The sequence below is a fragment of the Arvicanthis niloticus genome, chromosome 2 (genome assembly GCF_011762505.2).
Source record: "Arvicanthis niloticus isolate mArvNil1 chromosome 2, mArvNil1.pat.X, whole genome shotgun sequence".
Classification (NCBI taxonomy): Eukaryota; Metazoa; Chordata; class Mammalia; order Rodentia; family Muridae; genus Arvicanthis; species Arvicanthis niloticus.
The window spans coordinates 130,290,017-130,312,459 of NC_047659.1; the positions used below are offsets into that span (position 1 = coordinate 130,290,017).

At 38.9% G+C, this 22,443-nt stretch overlaps 1 protein-coding gene and 1 non-coding gene across 7 annotated transcripts in view; both read right to left on the bottom strand.

Annotated features, from left to right (window-relative positions):
- The window catches only part of Chd6 (chromodomain helicase DNA binding protein 6), a 173,988-nt gene that overhangs the window by 74,883 nt on the left and 76,662 nt on the right, over window positions 1-22,443 (bottom strand). For all 6 annotated transcript variants that reach the window (XM_076930166.1, XM_076930167.1, XM_034493983.2 and 3 more), the window contains 8 exons: window positions 13,143-13,205; window positions 12,306-12,364; window positions 11,573-11,690; window positions 7,983-8,069; window positions 7,669-7,803; window positions 3,406-3,527; window positions 1,821-2,064; window positions 372-548 (listed from right to left, as the gene is read on the bottom strand). In XM_076930166.1, coding sequence (XP_076786281.1) covers window positions 372-548; window positions 1,821-2,064; window positions 3,406-3,527; window positions 7,669-7,803; window positions 7,983-8,069; window positions 11,573-11,690; window positions 12,306-12,364; window positions 13,143-13,205 — 1,005 coding nt within the window. The remainder of the gene's footprint in view (window positions 1-371; window positions 549-1,820; window positions 2,065-3,405; window positions 3,528-7,668; window positions 7,804-7,982; window positions 8,070-11,572; window positions 11,691-12,305; window positions 12,365-13,142; window positions 13,206-22,443) is intronic.
- LOC117704831 (small nucleolar RNA U13) lies at window positions 18,320-18,424 on the bottom strand. The gene has a single exon (XR_004606348.1). It is a non-coding gene; the product is annotated as a small nucleolar RNA U13 (small nucleolar RNA).

The window sequence follows — 22,443 nt, forward strand, 5'->3', positions numbered from 1 at the left end:
GAAATGTTAAGTAATGTTAAAGAAAGATGGCTCAGCAGTTAAGAGTGCTAACTGCTCTTCTAGAGGTCCTGGATTCAATTCCCAGCAACCACATGGTGGCTCACAACTATCTCTAACAGGATCTGATGCCCTCTTCTGGTGTGCTGAAGATAGCTACAGTGTACTCATATAAATAAATTCAGGACCAAGAAACGAACTGTAAACACCTCACAGTTCCAGGTTACAAATTTCATGTTATTTTAGTGCTTTCTAGGCCACTCTGGGAATCAATCGGTAACAAAGAAGATGTGCAGAAGGCCATGGGGTGCTCACTCTATTTTTGAGTAGAAGGAATTTATGTTTATTTATGTAAAAAGCTAACTTGTTCTCACCAGGGCCATGAGCTTTAACCCTTCCAGAAGTTTGCAGTTCCTGTTCTTCAGTCTGTGGGCCTCATCAATTATCACACAGCTCCAGTGAATCTTCTTCAGCTCTGGGCAATCTGCCAGGATCATCTCAAAGGTTGTGATGACAACATGGAACTTGAAGACTCCTGAAAGGGGGTTTCCCTGAGGATGACAAGCCAAAAGCAGAGCTTTACACCAGTTACTGAATTCTGCTAATCGTAGACTTGAGAGAACAGCACAACTCAAAGACAGATAAGAAGCCAATATGCCGTTTTCTCTCATATAAAAAACGAAAAACCCGTAAGAATGAACCAGCTGTTTAGATGACAGAAAACTCAGAATGTCAAAGAAATGAATTTATGAGTCATTGGCCTCATGAAGTTAAGACAAAATGAGGGCAACAGGGAGCTTTTCATTTCTTAATTGTGATGCTAAGGAAAGCAGCCTGGACAACTCATACATTATCTCCAGCTGGAGTCTACCTAAGACTAATACTTTCAACATTCAAGAAAACCTTCTGCTATAGAATTTTACCCTATAAGTCAGGTTCTAGCAGACTGCAATAGTGGTGTGCATGTACCTAGTGCAAGCACTACTGGACAGGCTGCACCCCTATCTTGCTATTTGTCTAAATGCTGCCATCACATCTCAGCTGCCCAATATTAAAGCAATATAAAATTTCTGCCAAGTAATACCAACATTGTCTGAAAGCCTGGTTTTCCTCTGCCTGATTACTTTAATTATGGCAGTCAGTACCCAGTGAAAGTACAGACTCATACTTAGTAAACTGATACATATAACAAAAATATAGAAAATAAAGCTGTGTTTTCAACAACATGAAACCCATTTTTACCTTTCCCTAACCAATTTCTTCATTTTCTCTACAAATTTCCTGGGCTCAAATTCTAAACACCATGCATTTTTTTTTTTTTTTTAAAAAGGGTTTTTTTTTTTTGTTTGTTTGTTTTTCTTTTTTGTTGTTGGTTTTGAAACAGGGTTTTACTATGTAGCCTTGGCTGGCCTGGAACTTGCTATGTAGATCAGGCTGACAGCAAACTCAAGAGATCTGCTGCTTCTGCCTCCCAGGGATTAAAGGAGTGTACTATCATGCCTGGCCCACACACTTATTCTTATTTTCTTTACTAAATACGTAAGAGTCCAGACAAAATCTTTTGTACACAAAGGCAACTTCACAGACTAGCCAATAAGCCAAATTTTCAGTGTTGAAAAAAAGACCTCAGCTATAACTCATGGGGATAAGAAAGCATCTCTTCAGTCTGTGTTATCATAGTCTAACACAGAAGTCAGCTCAGCAGACAGAACCTGACAAACAAGCAAACAGCAGCTCGAGGTACAGGGTTGGGGCTCCTGAAGGCAAGTGGCAGAAAGGCAGTTCTGAGGCTGGTGTCTGACCGTTCGGTTAGAGGAGCTCACCTGTGCATCTCTGTATACCATCTCGTACTGCTGGATCATCTGCCTGCTGATCTGGCTGCCATGATACACAATAGCATTCATCTCTGTCCATGTCCGGAATTCTCGCTCCCAGTTAGTGATGGTGGAAAGAGGGGCAATGATGAGAAAGGGGCCGTGGATTCCCCTGACAAAGATTTCTGAAAGGAATGCGATGGACTGGATGGTTTTCCCTAGGCCCATTTCATCAGCCAAAATACAGTTTTTTCTGCAGAGGGTAAGAAGTATGTGTAATTCATTACCAATATAGGGAAATTACAGAGGCTAGTTATAACTAAAACTCTGACCTGTAAGGTTAGTGAAGGCTTTATAATTTCATAGAGATTAAATTAAGGCTAGTTTTATGATTATTTAGACTCTGCCTATGCCAACTTTTGAGAATATTTATAAAACAAAGCTTTTAGAATAAAACTAAAAATATTATAAAACAATATTAAGGGGAAAATGTCAATAACCTAAGCTGGATTATTTAAACTTTAATTTTTAAATTAATTTTTAAAGATAGCATACATACCATTGTGTATGTTGTTATTTTTGGTTCCTCTTGTCCCTGACCTGGTACTTTTCTACATTCCCTACAGAGAGCCTGTCTTTTTCTGTTTCTGTGTCACACATATTCAACTGTACTCAACTGTACTCATGAGGGAACACCTGCATTTCTCTAAGCCAGTTTTTAGAGCTGCAAACTTCCCAAACACCAAACGTAAAGATGGGAAGGAGTCCCACTGTATAGCCTCTGTGATCAAAGGACAACATGTCAACCTACATAATAAATTCCTTCTCATGAAAGACTAAGAACATAGCTATCTTCTGGTGATGAGAAGCAAAAGTGGTGGTCCTGGAAGACAGAGTGACCACATCTGGTCTCACTCCCTCACTGTTCAGACCAAAGACCTGGCTCAGCTGGGTAAGTTATGCCCTGGGTCACTGTAAGTAGCAGAGGCTACAGCAGAACATTAGGAACATGCATTAATTTAAAAATAACTGAATGGGATACAACAGCCAATCACAAGAAAATCTCAACTTATGTTTTCCAGATTTCATCTGGTTCCTTTAGATTCTAACAAGAACCAGAATAGGTAAGTCATAGCTGAGTGTTATTGCGAAAATCTAGTAATCTATTAAACCGAAACAAACAGTGGAGTGAGTCTAGAATCTACAACTGCTCTCTTTCAGACTTTAAAGCGTTGGGCATAAGGACTTAAGATGTGTGGTGGCACAAAACTGTTAATTCTAGCACTTGGGAAGAAGAAGGGGTTAGGAGTTTAAGGTTTTCTTAGTGTACATACTGAATTCGAGGCTACCTTACCACATCAGACCCTGTATCAAACCATGGAAATGGAACCAGCCAGTGCCCACCCTTGTAGCTTTGTCATTATCCTGTGGATCAGAACGTGCCCTCTACTCATTTCTCCTTTTGTTGTTTGGGAATGATTCCAGATTGGGGCAGTGCTGCTCTGCCCCTCACTCTTCTGAGCCTCAGTGCATCTCAGGTCAAGGCAACAAGACAGCTGCAGTGTGTGAGCACCGACTGGCTCAGGACCCTCACCTGTTGTACCAGTTGAAAAGAAGCCAGTTCATCCCCTCGAGCTGGTACTCCCTCAGCCGGTTACTGTTCTTATACTCACGAGATGTCTCCAGTTTCTGCCATGCGTCAGAGGCAGGTCGTTCCTAGGGAGGGAAGAGAGAGCACAGTGCACAAAAAGGTGTTAAACACAACACAGAAAACCATGGGTAAGATAGCAAATCCCAAATGCTGTTCGAAGGACAGATTCAAATTGCTGTTACTTTTCTTAATGGTGCTATATTCTCTAACTTTTGCCAGGTTATGAATACTTCTGTAAGTTTAGAGGTAACAGACCAATGTATATGTAGTGTTAGACAGTGTTGCTGGGCTCCTGGGTGCTGTTCCCATCGACACCTCAATTTCCCAACAAGCTAAGGTTACTTGAGTTGCATGGTTTCTCTAACAGAATTTTATATTTGCTTTTTGTTTGTGTTCACCGAATCAGCTCAGTAAAGGACAATGTGTAAAAAAAGTTATCACATTAAGAAAAAAACTCTTTATAATCAAATTATAAATTCTTTCTTTCTTTTTTTTTTTTTTAACCCCTTACAAATTCTTTAATTCCCCTTAAACAAAATACAGGCATCCTTACTCTTTTATTTTGCCATAAGAAATACCAGTTTCTTTCTTTCTTTTCTTTCTTTTTTTTTTTTTTTTTTTTAATTTTGGTTTTCAAGACAGGGTTTCTCTGTGTAGCCCTGGCTGTCTTGGAACTCACTCTGTACACCAGGCTGGCCTTGAACTCAGAAATCCGCTTGCCTCTGCCTCCCACATTCTGGGATTAAAGGTGTGTGCCACCATTGCCCGGCTGAAATACCAGTTTCTAAAACGCAGTCATCTTGTGAATACTAATGAGGCCACATTATTATATATAAAGTTTTAAAAAAGATTTATTATTTTAAAAAGTATGTTTGTATATCTATTTCTGTGTGGGTATGTGCACATGGGAAAGCATTGCCTGGGTGTCCAGAAGCAGGTGTCATATCTACTGCAGGTGAGTTACAGGTAATTATGAACTGCCTGACAAATGAACCTGGGTTCTCTAGAAGAGCTTGTAACCCTCTCTCCAGCCCCTCATATATTAAGTTTCAAAACAACCATGGAACTGTATCTATACTGTTCATTATTTTTCCATAGGCTGTTTGTCTACTATTGCAAAAAAAAAAAAAAAAAAAAAAAAAACCCAAAAACAAACAAACAAACTATTCTTTAATCACTGAAGCTATGTATCTGATGGGGAGTTATTTTTCAACGTTGTCTTTGCTGAGGTAGTAGAGATAGTACTTAACGAGTGAAGTACTTGTCCTGTAAACATGAACACCTGAATCTGGACATCTAGTACCCCACAAAAAGCTAGTCATGGCCATGTACATCTATAATGCCGTGCTGAGTAGGGAGACGTAGGGCAGACATGTGTAGATCTTTTGAGATTGGTCACCCAATTTAGCCAAGTGTTAAGCTCCCTGTCACAACCCCCTTTCCTCCTGCAACAACTAAATGTGTAAATAAACAGGCAAATAATGTGAAAACCAACAGAGGAAGATACGTGTGCACATATACAGAAGAAATGACTCTGTGATTATATCTTATTCTGTGTAAGTTTAGACTCAATTGTTTAAAAATTACTACTGGAACTTCAGTTAAGGTGATAGTGCTTACTTATGTGGACAACTATTTAAATCTTTATATACTGAGCTTTCCTAGACACACATTTTACTTATTTAGGTTTCATATTTCTTATTTACACATAGGGACAACTTTTTAGCTTACAAACAAATTAAGTGTCTGAAGTGACATTTTAAGATCTTGTATCTGGCCTGGAAAGATGGCTCAGTGGTTGAGAACAGGAGGTGCATTTCCAGAGGACCCAGGATCAATTCCTAGCATTCATATGATAGCTAACAACTGTCTGTGATTCCAGTTCCAGCAGATCTGTTGCTCTCTTCTGGCCTTTGCAGGAACTGGGGGTGTGGGGGTACATGTGTTATACAGACATTCTTGCAGACAAAACATCCACACACATAAAGTATAAATGAATAATCTTAAAAAAAATCCTTAAATCCTTAGCTATCAGTTAGAAATGAAGATACTAGATTTTCGTTTTTCTATATATCAATTTTAGTCTTTGCTTTGAATTACTACAATGTGTTTACACCTAACTTATGCTATTAACTAAAGCTGAGTCATTTGCATGTAATATCTGAAAGATAACTTCCATTCTGTCATGTATACTTAAGTTTAATAAAGCTATCCATGACCTTTCAGATGTGACAACTCACCTAAAGATTACTTCTGCTGTGTAAGACTAAGCACTTTGCAATGGGAGAGGTGAAGGTTATCAACAGCACATTTTTAGTCACCATTTATTTCAGTTAAGAATGTTAAATGTACATTTCAATGAGAATAAGCTAGGAGAAAGGGAGAAGTATAAAAGGCCACTACAGCTCACTAAGAGAAAGTTACAAGGAGTTTTTAGAAGTAAAGGAGAAAAACTTATTATGCCAACACATCTTTCTTTTTAGAGAAAAGTCTCTGAACATCCCTGTTCTCACTAGCTACCCTGTTCCCTTTATAGAAATCACTTCAGAGCTTCCAGAACCATCCAGCCTGGATTCCTGGAGCCCATGCCACTCAGGCCACTGGGAACCCTCTACAAGGTAAGGTACAAAGGTTTTCCAAATGCTTCCTCTCCTCTAGTGACTCGATCAGTGGCTGTTAGCACTGCATATGTCATCTGAGAGGGCGCTCCAGCACAGCAGCAGCATTCCCTGAGCCACTCACCACTCTGCATTGTCCTATTCTATACTCAACTGTCCAAATGTCAGTATGGACTGGATTGTCTACACTGAACTTCCTAGTCATCAAGACAGTTAAGGTCTAAAGATCAAAACCCAGAGCAAGAGTCCTTTAGCAAAAAGTACTATTTTTTCTTAAGTTAATTTACTCCTTCATTTATATACAAAAAGAGAGATTTAGTGATATTTTCAGCCACTATTCAGTTCAGAATTTTTGAGATAAAACTTCAAAATGTCCATTTCAGTGCAAATAAAAAAAGCTAGGAACCCCCTTTCCTGCCAAAGACACAGGCAGGCTGGAGAATCCACATGGGGGCTGTGCTGTGAGAACAGGTTGGAGTTCTGCTGATTTGTAGATGGTCCATCAGCCTCAGAATGAACCTCTCTGCTCCTACAGTGGTTTGTTTTTGTATCATGCTTCTCATCACAACTGGCTGGTGCCATTTTTCTCCATATGCATTATGCTCTTTCTAGAAGTCCGAGTTCCTGGGTCAGGGACTGTATACTGAGGTGTTTTTTTTTTTTTTTTTTTTTTTTTTTTTGGTATCGTACATAATAAGCCTTTAACAGATGCTTAATAAATGACTGGCAAATTAAAAGCAGACAAGAATACATTTAGGAGAGGGCTGAAAGGGAAGTAATTAACCAGATAGATAACACATTGTGAACTGTGCAAATTTCTAATTACAAGTCTGTGTCTTGAGATGTTTCTATAAATTTTTATTTGCCATAACACCAAAACCAAACACTGACAGGGAAATACGCTTAATCGACTCTTCTTAATCCCACCAATGAAACAAAATTAAATAACTGGCTATTTTTATATAAAAATAGTGATAAGACAAAACACAATATCAAAAACAGATCACTAAAGCCTATAATGACTTTCTTTTTAACAACTGATCTTTTCAGGATATTTCCATCCTAACAAGGCTCTGATTCCAATTCTGCTGCCTTTTAATTGTTCATACTCCATGTACAAATGACCCAGAATTAGAAGAGCCAACAATAAACTTATCTCAAAATTCTATGCCTTCTCTTTGAGGTTCCAGGGATCCATGAAGGACCACTAAGGTCCACTCACCTTAAGAATATTGTAGTTGAGTGGGGGAGGGGTGGTGTTAAAACAATGAAAAAGGACCACTGAAGGAGCAAGATAGTAAAAAATGGAGTCCCACCCATCTCCTCTGCATTCCATGTCACTGGCACCAAGGGACAGCTGCACACCAAGAATTCTAAGCCCACGCCCAAGCTTCTTACATGCTACACATGTTAAAACAGATCAGAGCAAGTACTGTGCAGGATGCAGTTGAAGTTTGTCAAGGGGAGGAAGCATCAAAGCTAAGATACTTCAGAAGCCACTCAGAAACCCAGTCAAATACACATCATTATTTCTAATTTCAAAATTTTATGGTATAAGAGGTGTCAGACAGACATGCTGATATATTACCACGTGCTTAACTTCAGGGAGAATTTGTAGAGATTCAAATTCTTTCACTTTTGCAGGATCCACATCTTCTTCTAGCTCCCAGGTGCTTTCTTCATATGGCAGGGAGCACCATTTTACCAGGTAATGTGTTACTTCCTGGTGGGAAAATACAAGAAACTTGGTAAAGTAGTCAACCATTCTTTGTCAGGCCCTGAAAAGCCATCCTGCATGAGAACACATAAATGCCATTAAAACAAAGACTATTTGTTGACAAGACACATAATGTGTGAAAAGAAGTGACATGTTTTATGAAAGGCAAATGGCAACACACCTACCTCCCCTGTTTCTGCATCCTTGGTATGAGCCACCTCTAAGATACGATCAATTTCTATATAATCTGGATTAAACAAGTCTTCATCAGGCTAGGGAAACAGAGTAGAGTTAAGATATGCAGTTTTCTTTCCTCAACTCTAATAATCAGTGTTTCACTTTTAAGTGGTCCCTATTCTGGGCTCTTTTCAGAAAACAGACTGAAAAAGTGTACTTGAGAGTAAGTCATCTCACAGAGATTTCTGAAAAACAGTCCTCAAATTCTGCTTTTCATGACTAAATTTAAAGGATCCAAACCATTATATAGTCTTAAGAGTGGCCAAGTAAGACCTTCTATAACAATATGGAAAAGCCAGGTTAAGGGCTCCCCCTGTTTTATAGGTCACTGTTCCCTTGGTGACTTGGAATGATAATTTCCCTTTTGTAACACTGATAAAGTTCTATTTCCTGATTTATGTGGTATTTACACATGTTTTGTTTTGTAAAAGTAAACTGGGATGTACACTTTAAATTTATTCACATGTTTATGCATATTATGCTTCCAAAGAAGGGTAGATTAGGTCACATTTAAAGAAGGATAGATTAGGTCACATTTAAAGAAGGGTAGATTAGGTCACATTTAAAGAAGGGTAGATTAGGTCACATTTAAAGAAGGGTAGATTAGGTCACATTTAAAGAAGGGTAGATTAGGTCACATTTAAAGAAGGGTAGATTAGGTCACATTTAAAGAAGGGTAGATTAGGTCACATTTAAAGAAGGGTAGATTAGGTCACATTTAAAGAAGGGTAGATTAGGTCACATTTAAAGAAGGGTAGATTAGGTCACATTTAAAGAAGGGTAGATTAGGTCACATTTAAAGAAGGGTAGATTAGGTCACATTTAAAGAAGGGTAGATTAGGTCACATTTAAAAGTAGTGAATGTGTACCCGAAGTTCTGCCAAGTGCTTTCATTTAACTCTCATAGAAGAAATGCTTCTACTAGTCCTTTATGCCTGCGCGAGGGGAGAGCTGCTGGGAGGAGGCTATGCATGATATTTATGTACGCATGTGTCACTGTTTGAAATAATGAGCATGAAGATGATCAACCCAAAATTCAAATACTACTCATATCACAAGAATATTATTTATCATTTACCCAAGTTACTAATACAAATGCCCAATAGTTAAAAGATACTTTCCACTAATCCTTACTTCTATGATGTACTCCAATCTTTCAAAAGTCTATTTTCAAAAGTCTGGAACTAGAGATGGCTCCATGGCTAAGAGCACTGGCTGATCTTCCCTCTGGAATACTGACCCAGGTTCAATTCCTAGCATTCTTTACTACCAGTACAAACTCCTGTTATACTATCCTAACATACATTCAACACACTTTCCTCCGTCTGACACCAAGGAAAAGTCATTCCCATGGGACTGCATCAGAAAGACAGAGGACTATACCACTTAGTTTAAACTTTACTACGTATGTACATACGTATCTATCTATCTATCTATCTATCTATCTATCTATCTATCTATCCTGAAGAGTCTGAGGCAAGGAACTGGTGTACTGAGTACTGATCCATGCTTAGCTCCAGTGATAAACAAGAAAGACACAGGCTCTGTCTGCCTCAAAGTGCTTAAAATGGAAGAATCAGACATGTAAACAAATTGCTACATTGCAAATATTTTCTAAAATAAAGGTGTGAAATAAATGTTCCAAGAAACACAGAATATAATATCCAATGGTTCACAACATCCTCATTTAGTCATCACCTTCCTCCCCCAACTCTATTTCAGAGGAACATGTTATTAAAAAAACAATTTTCATAAGCTTAACCACCACAGGGTCTGGGCCAGACTGTAATTTTATTAGAAGGTATGTGTGTAACTGAACCCAGGGCCTTAGACACCCTAGACAAATGCCATAGCAGTGAGCTACATCCAGAGCACTAACTGTGGGGTTACATGAGAAGGAAGGCTCAAAAGCCGATGTCATCCTGAAGCAACTTATCACTAGTGAAAAGGACCACGATGTGAATCCTGGTAAATGGAATTCACGATGTGAAGCTGGGTAAATGGATGAGCAATTTACAATGATTGATGGCACCTGAGTGTCCTCTTAGGATCTAATAAGACTATATTTTAAAAATATTTTTTATTGTCTCTTTCCTTCAAAAGTTATTTGTATAAAACTATACATTACACAGAAAAAAGAAAATAGAATTCCACCAATCAGAGAAAAATGATATGATATTCACATATTTATTTATTCAGGACATCTCCTATGTGTTGTATTCTGATGTTTCTTTTTCTCTTGCACTCTAGTATGAACTGTCCTATGGTCTTATTTTTAACAAACACCACTTCATGACACTAAGCATTATTTCCAAATCACCAATAATTTTCTTCAATATTATTATTAAATGTATAGTATGGCATACTATAGGATATATAACTTAGCAAATGGCAGTTATCCAACATTGTGTTTGCTTTTAATTTTTCACCAGTATAAGCAACTTTTAAAATAGTCAATTCTTTGTACAAAGACTTGATGTCTTCTTTAAGACACATGACAGAACCAGACTTTCTGGAAAAAAGGCCATGTGGATTTGGGACATCTGATGGGTCAGAGCTATTCATGCTCACAAGCCGCTGTCCCTTCCCTATGCTCTTACCAATAATGGCCAACCACCTGTACAGCCTTAAATGCCTTTAAAACCTTCACGCATCTAATAAATAAAAACTGGAAGATTTCAATTTTATTTGCACTTCTTTTGGTTTCTGTGGAAGCCAAACATTTTGGTATGCTTAATAACCAACATTTCCTTCTTTCTGAATTCCCTGAATATTTGTCTACTTCTTCCATTTCAGGTCTGGTACTCTTCTTATTAAAGCTGTTTGGCATATGTCTGTATAGGCACTTAACTTATATGTATGTGTAAACATGCAGATTCCTCCGTTGAACAAGAATATATGCTGTGCAAGTATGCACATGTACATAATTAGGGAAAATGCATACATAAACTATACCTATACTTTCTATTTACTTGAGATGCTTGTTGTGTCTACTGAACCAACAGATTTAACACTGAAACTCAGTGTTTTCTTGTGTTTTGAAATTCTCAAGCTTAATTGTTTTTTCTAACATTTATAGCTTTTTTGTTTTTAAATATCTGTTGTTGGAGGAGGGCCTACAACTGTATGTATGTTGTTCTCACGCTATTTCTTTTCTTTTCTTTTTTTCTTTTTCTTTTTTTTTTCCTTTGGTTTTTCAAGACAGGGTTTCTCTGTATGACCTGGGCTGTCCTGGAACTCACACTGTAGACCAGGCTGGCCTCGAACTCAGAAATCCGCCTGCCTCTGCCTCCCAAGTGCTGGGATTAAAGGTGTGCGCCACCACCGCCTGGCTCTCACGCTATTTTTTATCCAAGGTTATAAGCTGTCAGTTTAGAAAGTTTAGTGAATAACTGGGTATGTTCAATTTATCAGCACCCATATCAGACTTGACCAATAGAGTTATACAGTACTTTAGTTTGAACTTAGAAATATCCACCTAGATATTTAATGCAGAAAGAAAAGCAGCAGTGAAATGAGTTAATACACATTGTTTCACCTCAGTAAAAATGTGCTTCATTTGGGCCTGTTTGTTCCTAAAGCGTTTGATCTTCTGTGCGATGCGGGGATCCTTTTCCAGCTCTTCCATTGTGGCCCATTTACAATGCAAATAGGAACTATCCAAAGACATACAATTGTGAGACAAACATAACAAAATATCATCAAAGTTTCAATAAAAAAAATGGCCATCCTTTATACACAGAAGCAGCAGTTGTCTGTTGTAACTCTGCTGCGCACTGCTTAGAAAAGCCTTGTCTTTAGAGCAATTAATATAGGATTAATTTCTAATCACTAATTTCTCTGCAAGTTCTACTGAAACTGACTCAGAACAGACAAAGGGGCAGATTTATGGGGCAAACTATCAGTGAAAATAGGCAGGTAGCAGAAAGAAGAGGAATGGAAGAGGGAAAAATATACACCATTGAACAGCTTCACCTTGGGTGCACATGAGAAATGCCCAGGAAGTTTTAAAAACACTTTAGTCCTCAGGGCGCACTCTGACTATAATCAACTGGTCTTGGCTGGAACAAGGCCTTTGGTAGGTTTTAAAGCCTCCCAGGTGATTCTATATAAACCTAAAATGAATAACATTGCCTAAGGTGAATTTGACTCAGGCAAGGTCAATGCCTTAGGGGCCAGTTTCTGGAAATATGGATGATAATAAAGTGTCACTGCAAAGGAAATCTTATTCATATAAAATTCAAATACATGTAGCGTAAAAACAGACGTACAAATTTCTATACTTAACGTAGAAAAGCTCTAGGTCGAATGGAGGTTCTCCTGGGTGAACCTGTAACCAATAGAAGGGGGTATCAGTCCATACCTCAGGAAGGCCACTTATATAGGCCAAATCAAAACAGGTAAACCAACCAATACCTACACCTTACTTTAGGAGGAATTTCTGCTGGGAATTTCTATTATCCAGGTCTTTTGGTACAAGCTAACAGTTAACCTTAATCCTAACTCTAAATTTTCCAAAACCCCAATAGTATAAAGGGGCATGAAAGGGGCCTTTTCCTGGCATCTTTTCAATGTCCATGTGGAAAACACTTTCTGCCCAGGCTGTCCCAAGACCCAGAAATGTATGGACCACAGCCTGGTACAGAAAGAACTTAAGTTCATCATTTTCTGGCTTCCCCTGATATTCTCTCTCCACATGGTAGTAAGCCTACACTGAAGGAAAGATAGCCTACATCTGATTTGGCACCAACATACTGCCCCAGTCACTGAACTTTCTCTTAAGGAGTCCAAATACAGCCCAAGACATGTAAGAAAAGGCCACAGTGTTTCCGGTTAGGATTCCTCATCCACCTGTTCTTGGGCCCCGATGAGTTCTTTTGGGCTACAACAAAGGGATAAAAATACCTTTGTTAGGGTCTTAATGGAGAAAACTATCAACTGAGCCACTAGAGACATTTAAGAACTTAGAGTCCTAAAATCCTCTACAAGGACAACATTCTTAACAAGCTCTCACTGGAGGAAGACCAACATTAGTTCTCCAGGCAAACCCTTCTCTACTAGGAGGTAGTGTCTGTTACTGACAGAGAACATCAGCAGCAGCTACCAACCTCCTGGACGGTCTTGGATGCCAGGATCTTCTCAATTATGTTTGCATCATCTTCTGGAGGCTCCTAAAGACAGAGGTTTAAAAAAAGTTATTAGAAATAATGTCTCAGAGAAGAACTCTAAGCGGAGGCTGAGTTCAGAGGAGTTTCTGATTTCAGGATTTTGGAGACCTGTGTAGATTATTGCCAGAATAGTTGTAATTCAAAATTCTGAAATCTACAACTCATCTAGCCTCAAAGATATAAGATTTAAAAAAACCTTGGCTCAGGGATGTTTAGCTTGTAACACTGTTATTACTACTTCACTCAAAGCCACAGCATAGGGCTGGCAAGAGGGCTCAGAGGGTAAGACCTCTTGGGACACAGGTACCCAGGTACCGAAGTGGAAAAAGACTGATGTCTGAAAGTGTGCTCTGACACACACACACACACACACACACACACACACACACACACACACACAGAGCAATCAACAGATACTAAAAATAAATTTTATTTTTTAAATATTTTATTTACATTTAAGATGCCATCCACTTTCCCCATTTCCCCTCCCTAGAAAACCCCTGTCCCATGCCCCCCCTTTCCTTTTTGCTTTCATACAATTTTTTTAAATGTTAATCAAAGGATTTATAAGTTTGGTAATGCTCAATCAGAAGCGTAACCCAATACCCAACCTAGATATAAAAACTATCTTTGGCTGGTGGAGACCTGTGAACATCTGCCTCCATGCACCCTCTCTCTTTCTCTCTCTCATCACCTAGCTTCTTCCCTTCTTCATCTTCTCTCCTTGCTCCATCTCTTCCTCTCAGTACTCCTTCCCACTTAGCTCCTCCTACATATCACTCTTCCTGTTAAAGTAAAACTTTTCTCTCAAAATACAGTTAGAGCATACTTATTCCTAATTGTACCAGTGAGGTACAAGATAGTCCTAATACCCAGTCCATCATTTTGTTGACTAACCAGAACCTCTGTCATCTCTTCTAACTAAAACACTTACTTGATCCTGGCTTTTTTTTTTTTTTTTTTTTTGGCTTTAGAATGAATGTCAGCTGAAAACTATCTACTCAGATCTTTTCTCTCAAAGTAAATAGCCAGGATTGGCTATGAGACTATGGGTTTTCAACCCCGTCAGAAATCCAGAATGACTGAGTTAACTGAAGTTATGGAAAGCACTAAACATAACTTCTAAAACTTAGCCAATTTATAGAGACCGCTGAACACCTGAAAAGCCCCTATACTACCGAACGTTGAAGCATCAAATCTTCAGCCTTTTGGCCCAGAGTCATCTGACAGACCTTAGTGATGCAGGATTATTAAGGGCTGATTACTCTGTCTAGGCAGATATAATCAGTCGACTATTCTGCATGTGTGTCCTCTTCTGGACAGTAATTTGTCTGTAGATGGAAAGAGGCAATTCTTGCCTAGTGGCTGTCACCACACAACTGGCATAACTCCAAGGATGCTCAATTTCTTCTTACAACCCACAACAGGAAGCTGTCAGAAGCAGACAGGTCTCTAATCAGAATGGACATTAATATATACATATTTGTAGCGTCAATTCTATGGACTTCTGACGTTTTGAAAACCAACTATCCATGTAAGGTAACCTGGACTATTGTCTGTTCACTCCTCTCAGCTATTTCTAAATAAAATATGGGAAACCGCCTAACAATAAACTCAAAGCCATAAATTTGCTATAGTCCCTTAACTCATAGGTTAACCATCCCAAATCAGTTAAAAAAGTTAAAGAAGGACTGGGTCTAGGCCTTGTATTCCTAAATGTCTTATACAGGCACAGTATAGTAGGGTTCTAAGCTCTCATGCAAAGCCCTTATTACACAAGCTGAAGAGAATCTGGGCTGTAAGGCTAAAGAACTAATAAAACTGCTCCTGAGACTTTCTTTATTTGTACAAGTTATACATTTTGATGTATAAAATTATCTAAATTAGAAAATTACCTCAGGATAGGGGTGGGCACAGCTGCTAAAGCCACTTGCTATAAAACCAGAGTTTGATCCTAAGACCCCATGGCAGAGAGCACCGACTTTCACAAATTGTTCTCTGACCTCCATCTGACATGTGTATGCATGATACAAATAAATAAGTAAATAAGGGGCTAGAGAGAGATGGCTCAGTGGTTAAGAGCAATGACTGCTCTTCCAGAGGTCCTGAGTTCAATTCCCAGCACTCACATGGTGGCTTACAACCATTTATAATGGGATCTGATGATCTCTTTGTGTGTCTGAAGACAGCTACAGTGTGTGCTTATATGTAAATAAACAATTCTTTAAAAAATAAGTAAATAAATGTGATAAAATAAAATTAAAAAGTACCTTGAGATTTTAGAATCAATTAATGAGATGTCAATTTTAATACTATCAACTGCAGACCTCAGCAAAGTTAATTACTATTCCTTGGTTTCTGAATAATGGCTGTAGAAAAAAATATATATATATATTACCAGTTTACTAGGATAAAACAGCACACGAAAACACTTGTGAACTATAAGACCAAGGTATAATTAATTTATATTAAGCTGCTGTTTCACTGGTAATTCCAACTGAAAATCTATTCCTTCCTTCCTATCCTAGCCACACACCAAAATTTCCAGGCCCCCGATTTCCATGGAATCTTAAGAATACTCATGATATACAAACATCTGAGTGGAAACCAGCAGTCTTAGAAGGGATTGTGTGTTAGAGCTCTCAGTGTTTAGCCTTCTTTCTGAACTCTGTGCAGTCTCCTTTTGGTGTTTTCATGAGTTCTATGACCTTCCCAGACCTACTTCAATCTAAAACTTGTAGAAGTATAGGAAAGAATGCTCATTATGACAACTTGACTAGCTGGAACATTCCAGAAAGATGATTTGTGCTGCATGTCAATTTCAAACTACTTATTTTAAGTAAGGTTCAACTATCCCAAAGGCCATATACCACTAGAAAAAACATAGTTATAAAACAATTTTAAATCAAGCTTTTTTTCAGAAAAAGAAAAGTGATGATAGTTTAAAAACAAAATAAGAAAAGAGGAGGGAGGCAAATGGCAGTGAAATTATGAAGCTCACTCACCAAGCTCCCAGAACCTCAGCCTGGAGCCTCGGCTACCGGCAAGCCCCAGTTATCTCCCTGTCTGTCTCCCTTAAAGCTGAGGTTATAGGTGTCTGTGTATGTGTGTGTGTGTGTGGGGGGGGGGGTTGGGGGGGTCCTGGCTTGTTATGTGGGCACTGGGACCAGAACATAAGTTCTCATGACTTCAGGGCAGCTGCTTCTTAACCACAGAGCCCTCTATAATAACAGTGTGTCCTTTACTTAAAACACACTTTAATCCACCCTAGTCACATTTCCAATGCTCAACAGGCACACATGGTTGTCAATATCTATACCTGGCAATATAGTCCTATTCTGTTCTACTGATCTATCAGACTATCTTCACAGCAAAACTAATGTCTTTATTATGATAGCTTAATCATCAAGTTTCCACTGTTTTTCCTGTTTACATTTGATAACATATTTATACGCAAGGGCATCATCTTTTCCTTACAGGAGGTGAGTACACAGAGTGGAAGCAAAATCAAAATAGAAACAAGGGAGGGGAACCTATGAAGAAAAGGGAGGTAGGATTACATATTAGTTTAATGATCTTTACACTAGGAATAATAAAATGAAAGTGGGGACAGCAAGGAACATAGTAGTAACTCAGTGTGTGGGCTGCAGATGGGATGGAGAGCTGGGTGCAGGCTCCCACACTAGGTCTTGCTACAGGCTGACAGCAGAGCGAGTCCAGTCATGTCTCTCACTGAACCTGGAGTCCACAGTCTAGCTAGACTGGTTAGTAACGGAGCTTCCAGGATCTGCTCTGCTCTGTCCCCTTCCCTAAGTACTAGAGTTACAAGCCAAAACCCACCTGGCTTTTCTGTGGGTGCTGGAGATCCAAACTAAGCCTTCATGCTTGCACAAGCACTCACCAACTAAGCTAACTCCACAGTCTCAGCCTTTTACTTCTCTGCTTTTCTATGATGGCCAGGTCCTCCAGTGTTCTTGATAATATACTGAGAGCTGTCTTCTCATTCCCAAATTCTAAGGGAATATATTAAATACTGTACTATTTAATATGATATTAGCCATACTTTCCCCCAATAGCTTTTGAAATGTCATCTTTGGTTTCCAAAATATAAGCTATGCCTAGCTAAAACTTTTCTTCATATACTCTTCCTGCTTTTTTTGTTTGTTTGTTTTTGGTTTTGTTTTGCTTCTCAAGACAGAGTTTCTCTGTGTAGCTCGGGCTGTCCTGGAACTCACTCTGTAGACCAGGCTGGCCTTGAACTCAGAAATCCGCCTGCCTCTGCCTCCCAAGTGCTGGAATTATAGGCGTGCGCCAACACTGCCCAGCTACTCTTCCTGCTTAAGATTCACCAGATTGCATATCTATTGCTGATATTTTCATCAGTTTATTAAACTCAGCCATTAATTTTATATTCGAATGCTGCTCTGCTCACATTTCTTTTCTGCTTAGAAGTACAGTCAGAAACACCTTTACGCTGAATCCTGCTTCTCTTCCTGTGCTATTTAGAAAATTCCACTGACGTCTTCATATTCACTAATCATATCTTCAGTTGTATCTAACCTGCTTTTAAATCTGTCCATGTATCCTGAATCTCATGAAGTGATTGCATGATTTTAAATGGTTGACTTGTCCTAACGGGCTCAGTTCTCTATTGGAAATGTATGTTGTCCATCTTTCCCATAATACATCATCCACAGTTCTTTTCAAGTTCTTTTCTGGTTACTTCATTAATTGTGCCATGTCTGTTTTCTAGGAACATCTACTTATTTTTATTCTATGTTGGACACTGAGGATAAAGCACATAATAGTTCCAAGTAATAGTGTCTATTACAGTGTTACCTATCTTCTTAGACACAGGAGGAAGGAGGCAGATGATGCCATCTAGTCAGCTGAGTTGGGTCAGGCCTGGGAAACTGTTAACATTTAATCCAAAGATGAAAGGGAAGAAAAAAAAAATCTCAACATTTCTAAACCATTCAAAACAGTTTTACCTATTTCTGAATGTCCCAGCAGTCTTTCTGGCCAACCCTGATCCTTAGCTTCCAGAACTAGTGCCTTCAGAGAAGACAACCAAGAGCTGTGAGCTCATCTCTTCATTGCCCACAATTTTTTTTTCATGTCAGACGGGTAATGTGCCCACATTGTAACAAGGTTTAATGGGCGCCACATATCACGCAAGCGCGTGAACACCCAATCATCACGCTTTATGAACCAGAAAGGCTCATTGCCCACAATTTTTAATTCATCTAACTTCTAAGTCCACAGCTATTGCAACCTATCCTTTTCTGATTAAACACTGACTTACTATATGACCTATTGCATCTTATCCAGTATCTTAACTAGGTTTCCACTGCTGTGAAGAGACACTATGACAAAGGCAACTCTTATAAAGGACAACATTTAGTTGGGGCAGGCTTACAGGTTCAGAGGTTCAGTCCAGTATCATCATTGTGGGAAGTATGGCAGAGTGCAGACAGACATGGTGCTGGAGGAGGTGAGAGATCTACGTCTTGTTCCAGAGGAAAACAGAAGATGATCTTACCAGGCAGCCAGGAGAAGGGTCTCAGAACCCATCCTCACAATGACACACTTCCTCCAACAAGGCCACACCTACTAATAGTGCCACTTCCTGGGCCAAGCATATTCAAACAACCACACTCAGCAGGGGAAATCTTCTGATTTTCACTTACATTAATTAATTAGGTGCAGGAGGTTTCAGTTTAAGGTTTCTTTCTCTCCTCTTTTTTTCTACACTAATTTCAAAATGATCTCATCTAGTCTCATGATTTTAAATACTAGCTTCATTGTGATGCTTGCCAAATTCACACATCCAGATCAAAACTTCTTTCCAAACTGCAGACTCATATTCTAATTATTTCTTGCCATATTTACTATGCTATCTTAAGGTATTCAGATATATATTTCTGAAAACTAAAGTCATGATGTCTCAATCCACATTTTTTTTTTTTTTTTTTTTTTTTTCATCTGAGTTAAGGAAACTCTACCTTCTCTGGTGTTCAGCTCCAAAATCCTGATGTAATCTCTGTTTCCTCTCCTCACACCCATGTGCAGTGTGGCCTGAATGAGAACAGCCTCCACAGACTCTTACACAGGCGTGCTAAGTCCCCAGACTGGATTTCTTGGAAAGCTAGGAGGTATGGTCTTAGAACAGGTGTGGCTTTTTAGGAGAAGTGTGTTGACGAGAGTGGCTTTTGAGAGTTCAAAAACCCAGTGTCTTTCCCTGCCTCCTGTAGATCAAGATGTAGATCTCAGCTACTATTCCAGCGCCACGCTTGCTGCCATAACCCTCTAAAATCACAATCAGCTCAAGCCCTGTTTAGTACAGATTAGCAAGAAGCATTCACTGACGCACATACATGCTGAAAATAATGCTTTCTTTTTCCACTATCAACTGCTTCAAATATTCTTTTATTTTTACCTACAAAAAGAACACGTAATACGGTTTCTAATGACAAGATTCTTAAGAGTATTTTAGTAAGATCAAAACTCAGGACATATTAATACATGGATGAGGAAGGCAAAAGATTTAGAAGGCATAACACATTCGTAGAATATAAAAAAATTCAAGTTAAAAAGAGTTGGGAATTCAATTCTAATAAATATATATTCATATATACTTTTAACCAGTTGAAGGATCAGCACCAGAAGAACTGATGTTATAATAAGACATTTAAAGCATAACCAATACTCAGGTAACAAAACAGAAGTACTCTGGCTATGCCTCCTCTCAAGTCTCTGTTCCACCAGAATAAAATCATTATAAAGCTCTCATTTATCTGAATTTTTTCAGTTTTGCTATCTATGTAAGCACTTCCAAATGACAAACTTTAAACAAAACACTGAGAATAAGGAAGCCAAATAGGATGGCACACACCTTATAACTCCAGCCTTCGGGGGAGGGTGGGGCAGGATCATATGTTCTAGGCCTGTGTTATACAGACTCTTTCAAATAATAAAGAACAGAGTTTTTCTTTTCTTGCCCATTTTAATAAAAAGGAATTTAAAAATGTGCATTTCTAAAATACTCACTGAAGAAAGAAAGAAATGGAATATGAGGATCTTTTCCCCCTCAACTGAGTTTGTATATAAACAAGATCACATGTGTAAACATTCAGTGTACACAGATAGACAAACTAAATCTGTCTGCCAAACACTCCATAAAAACCCATCTGCTCTTAAATGCTAAGTTTTCTCACATGCTTTCTTAACTGCTTCATTTTCAGAGAAGACCATTTTAATTCAAACACTGGGTACTAGAGATTCCTATCATTTAGAAATTTTATTCACAAAAAAGAAAATTCCCCAAATTTAAAATGTCATTTACTCCCACTTAATTAATCATGCCACTTAATTTTCTTTAGCTAACTATAATCATGGGTCTAACTGGAGGTTCAAGTTTTCACCAAGTGCTACAGAAGTGGTTCTGAGCTTGATCCTGGCTCTCCAGCAATCTTACCAAAGGAAGATACGATGAACACACTTGTCTTAGGACGACTCAGAGCAATTGCTTAGTGTGGTGGTAACTACAAGTCCAGTCTGAGTTTAGATTCTGAACTAGGTGGGTCTAATTAAGCCCCAATGGCAGATGGGACAATGTGTAAGAGGACACTAAGAATGGAGGAAGATAGGGTAAAAGGAGTCCTAGGATAACTGCTTAGGATTTCATCAAGAAACAGTATACAGAACAGAAAGGGAAATAAATGAGAGGGGTACATGGCCACATCCAAAAGAAAAGAAAAAATCCAAGCTGAGTTTTGTCTGATATCAGCAGTTAGGAAGTATGCAAGAGACACAGAATTCCTCTAGTATTTTGGGAAAAATCAGTCTGGGAGTAGATTAGAAAGGACAGAGAATTGTAGCAGAAAATTAATGTTGCAGTGATTTGAACACTCAACTGAGCATAGGCTAAAGGCAGAAGAAACCAAGCATGAAGAGAACATGTGTGGAGAGTGGTTGTACTCCATGAAGAAATAAAGAGACAGGAATCCATCAAACCTGGCTGTCTTAATCAGGGTTATTGTTGCTGTGATGAAACACCCTGCCCACAGCCATTTGGAAGGAAAAGGTTTATTTGGCTTATACTTCCATATTGCTGCTCATCCCTGAAATAAGTCAGGACAGGAACCCTGAAGTAGGAGGCCATGATGCAGAGGCCATGAAAAGGTGCTGCTTGCTAGCTTCCTCCTTATGACTTACTCAGTCTGCTTTCCTATAGAACCTAGGACCACCAACCTGGGGGTGGCCTCAACGGGCTGGGCCTGCTCCCATCAATCACTAGCTAAGAAAATACCCTACAGGTTTGTTTGCCTCCAGCAAGATCTTACTGAGTTATTTTCTCAATTGAGGTCTCCTCCTCTCTGATGACTCTAGCTTATGTCAAGTTGGCATAAAACCAATCAGAACTCTGGCTAAGAATGGAAAGGAGCCCAAGAGCATAGGCACTCAAACTGATGCCATGGCATGGAATCACCCTGGAGGCACAACAGTAACAGCAAACAGCAGGGAGACATGTGTAGGCCTGAGTGACTGCGTCATAGGTAAGAAGTGTGAGTGCCACTGGGAAAAGCAGGCGAATACGAGAAAATGGACACAATAGGGGCCTGGCAAAGCAAACTAATACTTCTTGTCTTTTAACCCAGGAATCACACAAAAACAAACAAGAAAGCAGTTATTTAAATAATGAGTTTGAATATATTCACTCATTAAACATATATGCATAAAATGAAGTATATGTATATATTAACGACTAACACAAAGTTGTACCTAAGTGAAGATTATGAAAAGTTAAAACTGATCCTGTTTTGTAAAAGTTTATAATCCGATTAAAGGAACCAAACAATAGTAATACTAAAAAAAAGTAGAGTGAAGACAATGAAAACTCATCGGACACTGTGAGTGGTTCCGGGGCTCCAGGTGACTCAGCACTGCAAATGAACACAACTGTAACATTATAAAGTAGAAGACAGCCAGGCAGTGGTGGCGCACGCCTTTAATCCCAGAACTTGGGAGGCAGAGGCAGGCGGATTTCTGAGTTTGAGGCCAGCCTGGTCTACAGAGTGAGTTCCAGGACAGCCCAGGTCATACAGAGAAACCCTGTCTTGAAAAAAACAACAAAACAAAACAAAACAAAACAAACCCCAAAATAAAGTAGAAGACAGAAGGTGCTGTGAGAGGTGCCATCTAAGAAGGCTCTTAGAGCTTAAACATACAAACCTGTCTC